Raw genomic sequence first — 5,725 nt, forward strand, 5'->3', positions numbered from 1 at the left:
AGCCGTCGATGTGTCCCATTATCATTCATATCACATACATCATAATGTACCATATATTTCCTTATCTTGTCAGCTTCTCGAGCCGTATCTGGCCGTGCAACACTTACATTGTTACATTGTCATACTGTATGCAGAAGTATTATTTTAAGCAACCTTTCACGTGAACGCGCTCTCAGCCGGACGGAGAAACCCTGGGTTGATTTACCGAGTTGATAACCAGCGTCGTAGGACCGCTTAGCGAGATCTCGTTTGTTAGAAGCCAGATAACTCAGAGATATCCAGGGTCTGTTGAACTGGATTCGTAGTACAGGCCACTGGTCAGGTAGTATTTAGCATGTTTATCTTATCTTCTGTACCAAAATGAACACATATACTGCATGAGCCACGGGCCTGAACTGAAACAGATAATAATGTGGGCCATGAAACCAAAACAAAGGGCTAAAAGAAGCTAGCACACTTAAGGGAACTATAGAGTTTGCTGATGCTTGTTTTTACTGGTTTGACAAAGTGAATTTCATCCATTTTTGAAATTGAAAATAAATTAATTTAAACAGCTTGAATTATTATTCATAACGATCACTACATTCTGTATTTTTTGCTTTTTGATTCTTATGCTGATTTTTTACTTGGTATAAAGCCACATTTTAATTTGAAATAAAGGGGAACAAGTGAGACAAAAAATATCCACCAAAACCAAAAACAACAGAACACAAGAGTTGGAAAAAAAACCTAAAGATTTATTTGTAAAGCACTTTTCACAAAAATGCCCTTTAAACAAATTAGAGGGACTAATAACAATAAACAACAAGTTTACTAAAAAATAAATAAATAAACTTTCTACAGTTCTATTCGGGTTAGTGTGTCCCATCCGCTCTGTGCGATGGCTGGTGTTAGAAAGGCTCTACCTCGAAAACATACAGATTAACCCCTCCTGCATCCACGGTAACGTGTACTTTTGGTCCATTGCCAGGAAGAGGGTCGACGTTAATAATACAGCACTAACCTTTTTATTGTAACTGTTACTGTGTGTGATAAAACGAATGAATGAAATAAAAAAAACTAGCAGTTCATACGAGGATCTGTAAATGTGCTCCCTCTGTTCTTCACCCCCCCCCCCCTAAAAAAAGAAACATATCCTTCCTTATCTCTCTTCATTGACAGCAGCTGTAGATGGAGCAACACAAAGAGAAACTGCACTGGGCCCGACAATTAAACACCACATCTCTCTTCATTGACAGCAGCTTGTAGATGGAGCAACACAAGAGAAACTGACTGGGCCCACAATGTAAACACACACACACACACACACACACACACACACACACACACACACACACACACACACACACACACACACACACACACACACACACACACACACACACACACAGTAAGCCGGGCTCAGTACGCTCAGATATTGATCCCATAAGTGAAAATGAGATCGGTGACCCAAAAAATAATCAACAGCAGCACAAAGACCACATACTTTGAATTCTGACCCGCTTTTTGTCACAAGTCATGAAACCATTTTCCCAATACTGGTTTATGCACCTCTTTCAATCTGACCACATGATGATTTAAAGAGCAATGCCAGTTCAAAAACTGCATTACCCAGGAATCCTGTGAGGTGGCATCAGTAGACTGCACATAATATGCTCAGGTTTACCAAGTTATGCTGTAGATAAGTTGGTAATGAAAAGGCTTTGAACAAAAACGTCTATTTATAGTTATTCCTCCTTCATCTGAGGGATTTAGATAAGAAAAGTAAGTATTTTTAATGTAAAAATGTGAAACTTAAAAAAAATCTCCTACAAGATCTTCAGTCAACTTCACTCTCTCCCTACAGCAGCATATAAAGGCAGACTAGAGAGCAGAGCTAAAACTCAACAGACAGACACGTATAGTGACAGACATGACACACTGTCGACAGAAAGCTTCATGAATATCAAACAATATTCAACTTCTACAGTACTTAAGAGCAAAAGTTGGCTCAAGGAGATAAGTGGAGTCTCGTTAGGGTTTTTAAAAAATTCCTGGTTGCATGGATCTAGATGTATACATCTGTTTGCAGGTTAATACCACATCACAAGCTTCGTGGCCACGTAAGGCACAACTTGCTAAAAACACGTTTCTGATGAGGGATGATATTTTACATGAAACAAACACAGTTAATTCAATGAAATCCATAAAAACCTACCATAAGAGAAGTTAGTGACAAAAAATATCCGCATTAAAAAAGTCAGCAACATAACAACACAAAAAAAAAAAAGTTTAAGACAGCAAAGACACAGTAGCCTCTTACGCTCGTCTTCATCAGGTCCTTATCAGCACCCTGCAGAGGGTGTGTGTATGTGTGTGTGAGAAGGAGAAGCAGTGGGTTGAAAGGGGTCAACAGAGGTCATCAACTGTGATGTCAGAGCCCCGAGGTCACTGTTGGTGCATCCGGAAAGTCAGTTTAAGACGCCTGAGGAACTACCTCCATCACCTTCTGACACAAGGCTGTGGTCGAGACTGCAAAACACACACAAATGAAGTCGGCAATTACACACAAGTCACAATTGTCACAGTGTTAAACGTTCACAGGTGGAGAAGATGTTATACTCACAGATGCCATTCAACATCCACTTGGGTTTGCCCTTCCACCACACACCGACAAAGTAGACGGGAACTCCGGTGGCGATGATGCCGAAACCGATCGCACACTCCACTGGAGTCTTCCAGAAGGAGACGATGATGAGGAAGAGGCAAGCGAGCACGAAACTCACCGGCAGCAGAATATTTACCTGCAGGGAGAAGAGAGGGAAGAAATGTCTGACTCTTCTCCAATATAATAGAAATAGATTGCACTTGACTAAGAGACAGAACATGTGTTTGATCATCACCAACATCAATGTATTTTTCCTGACAATGTATTGGCTACTTATAATAACCAACAAAACATGTTGTGAAGACTTTTATATAGATATTTAATTTCTACCAAACATCTGCCAAGTGTATTTCTACTCACTGTGTCAAAAAGGTTCTAGCTTCCTGCTTTTTGGACAGATAACTCTTATTTAACTATCAGTAAGAAAGAGAGTATGAGTATTTACCAACATTTTTAACTGTTCCTTTTACAGCTGTTTGATCCATGGAGCTGTTCATCCTATACTGCACATTTTAGTTTTCTCTTTAAGAGAATGAATCCACTAGATTCATGATAAACAGATACTTTTAACCTTAAACTTTTAAAGAGATGGATCAGTAAATCTAATTGGGTGATTGTCTGGCATCTCGGCTCCAGATCTGTTGAACAGCAGGAATGTGACAGACAAAGAAAGGAGAAAGAAATAGAGTGGGAGAGTGAAAGAGAGAGATGGTTGTCAGCAGAGACAGTGCCTCCACTGTCCCACCACACACAAATACCCGTGTTCCCTCCTCGTGAGGCCCAACCTTTTTCAAACCAATAGTGGGGTCGTCACACACATAGTCACACACACGCCAATATAATAATCTATCCGTCTCTTTCACTTCACTGCCTCTGACAACACACAGTGTCGTGCCAGGGGGCAGATGAGTAGAATTAGGACAGCTATCATGCTCTGAAAGGAGACACACACACAGACGCAACACAATCACACGTGAAAACTCACACACTTACATGTGAACAAAGTGCAACAATAGCACAATGGTGTTCTGTGTTTTGGGGAGTCCTGCAGCAACTGGTTCAGTCAGGAGGCATAGTGCACTTCCTTTTGTACACACGTAAACACACACACACCCTCCACACATTCATAAACACACACTAGGCCTCAACACCAGCTGACTAGCATCCAGCCTCTCTTCTGCAATCTTTTGATGTGAACTATGCTAAATGGATATTTTTTCTTTGCATAAGATGAAGAAGAAACATTTCCTGCTGCCCAATTTAACCTGGGGGGGGGGATACTGTATCCACGTACTAGTGCTGAGTCTTTTCTTTTATTCCTATTACATCAACTTTGGCTCACCTTGATTGGTCGCTCCAGCTCTGGCTTCTTATAACGGAGCCACATCATCCCAACGATCGCCATGGCGATGCAGAGCCAGTTGAAGAAACTGAAGAAGTTAATGACCGAGAAGATGTCGTTGGAGAAGGCGTAGAGCAGCGTCATCATGCACTGTAGACACAACAGAAAAACATTTTATTTAAATAAATATCTACACATATCCCACAGAAGCAATAATGTATGCTTCATCACAGCTGTACATGTGTCTTTCGGTGCCGTTGTGGTTTAAAGAGATTTTTTCAAATTGTATTCAACTCGTGCTGTAAGGTATTGGTGTGAAAAACAAGGGTACATACAGTGAAAATGAGTGAGGGCATCGGGGTCAGCAGGGTGGGGTGGATCATGGACAGCAGACTGGGCAGGTGACCCTCCCGGGAACCCACGAAGAATAACCTGAGAGGAAGGAGAGGCATGCTTACTGAGTAGGAAGCTAGAGAGGGCTATCATCATCTCAGAAGTCAGTGAATTAACACATGCTGCTGGGTTCAAGGGTTTGCCAACCTGTCACCATTCTTGTTGCCTATGTAACCCTACTGGCAAAAAACAGTACAAGCTACAGATATGACAGAAAGTACGACAAGCAAAAGAAGATGCAGCTGCAACAGAGTCTGGGAAAGGATTTACTCTCTGGTGAAGTCGGTGGAGGGCTTTTACCAGAAAGTTGTTTCAAATTTATTTATTTTTTTCAACTGCATATGGGGGTGAATGGGATTTTAAACAACACACAACATGAAAACAAGAGTACGTCTGGCTCATAAGGAACAATGTCGATCTAAAAGATAAGGTAACAGCAGCTAAAACAATAAAAGTCGCAACTACCTCAGTGCAGATTTGATCGGCATCGATATAAAGATAAATTAAAAGCTATAGGGGATTGATGTCCTGTCAGTCTCTTGGTGGGCGAGTGGCAGGCAGCAAGCTTACACTTAAACTGGTATTTTCAATGCAGCATTAGCCGAATTGCAAACCACGCCCCGTAAAACTGTTTTGTAGAGCCGCCATTTTATTATCCTCGCATTAGCATTATTAGCATTAGCATTCGCCCAGCGCACAAAACGCAGAGAGACTAACTTATGGTAACACAAAATAAAACATGGGAACGGTGGAGATGAGGAGGTGTCGGCGTTCTGGCGATTTACTCGGAAGGCTTCAGTAGAAGCCAGTCCCCAACTCCGGGGACTTCCGGCCGGGGACTTCGGGTGGCAGTATACACCGTGAAGTGGTTTGCGTCCTGCCAGTAAACCAAAAGCAGAAGACGACGAAGTCACGTCAGCGGCTCATTTGCGTAATCTTCCCTCAGGGAACTTATTCCGGTGTGAACGCGACCTGTGCTTAGTGCCCTGGGGTAATAAGTGCCGGGACACTAAGTACGGCAAAGTACTTGGTTTGAACGTGGCTATTGTCACTACTTTGACGATGAATGTTAACCTTATAATCATCACAATTTGGCTGTGACGAAGTGTTTCCCTTAGACGTACATGTATTGACTGTCCGGGATATCATCTTATTTAATTTTTTTTATTCTTATTTTTTTTTGCTAAAGTTTAGAAAATCGAAACTTTGATATTTTTGTTGTTTGACGTGCAATATCACTTGGCAGCTTTTAGGTATACAGGACTGTCTCAGAAAATTAGAATATTGTGATAAAGTTCTTTATTTTCTGTAATGCAATTAAAAAAACAAAAATGTCATACATT

At 41.3% G+C, this 5,725-nt stretch overlaps 1 protein-coding gene across 1 annotated transcript; it reads right to left on the minus strand.

The window, feature by feature from the left end:
* Window positions 1-1,492: 1,492 nt before the first annotated feature.
* LOC104952791 (large neutral amino acids transporter small subunit 1-like) lies at window positions 1,493-4,441 on the minus strand. Its single transcript, XM_010779694.1, has 4 exons — window positions 4,325-4,441; window positions 3,990-4,139; window positions 2,606-2,783; window positions 1,493-2,511 (listed from the first exon to the last, which is right to left on the minus strand). The coding sequence occupies exons 1-4, from the start codon at window positions 4,439-4,441 to the stop codon at window positions 2,456-2,458; spliced, it is 501 nt and encodes a 166-aa protein (XP_010777996.1). The 3' UTR covers window positions 1,493-2,455.
* Between the last annotated feature and the right edge of the window lie 1,284 nt (window positions 4,442-5,725).

This window comes from Notothenia coriiceps, unplaced genomic scaffold (genome assembly GCF_000735185.1).
Source record: "Notothenia coriiceps isolate Sejong01 unplaced genomic scaffold, NC01 NC01_scaffold00020520, whole genome shotgun sequence".
In the NCBI taxonomy this organism is placed as follows: domain Eukaryota; kingdom Metazoa; phylum Chordata; class Actinopteri; order Perciformes; family Nototheniidae; genus Notothenia; species Notothenia coriiceps.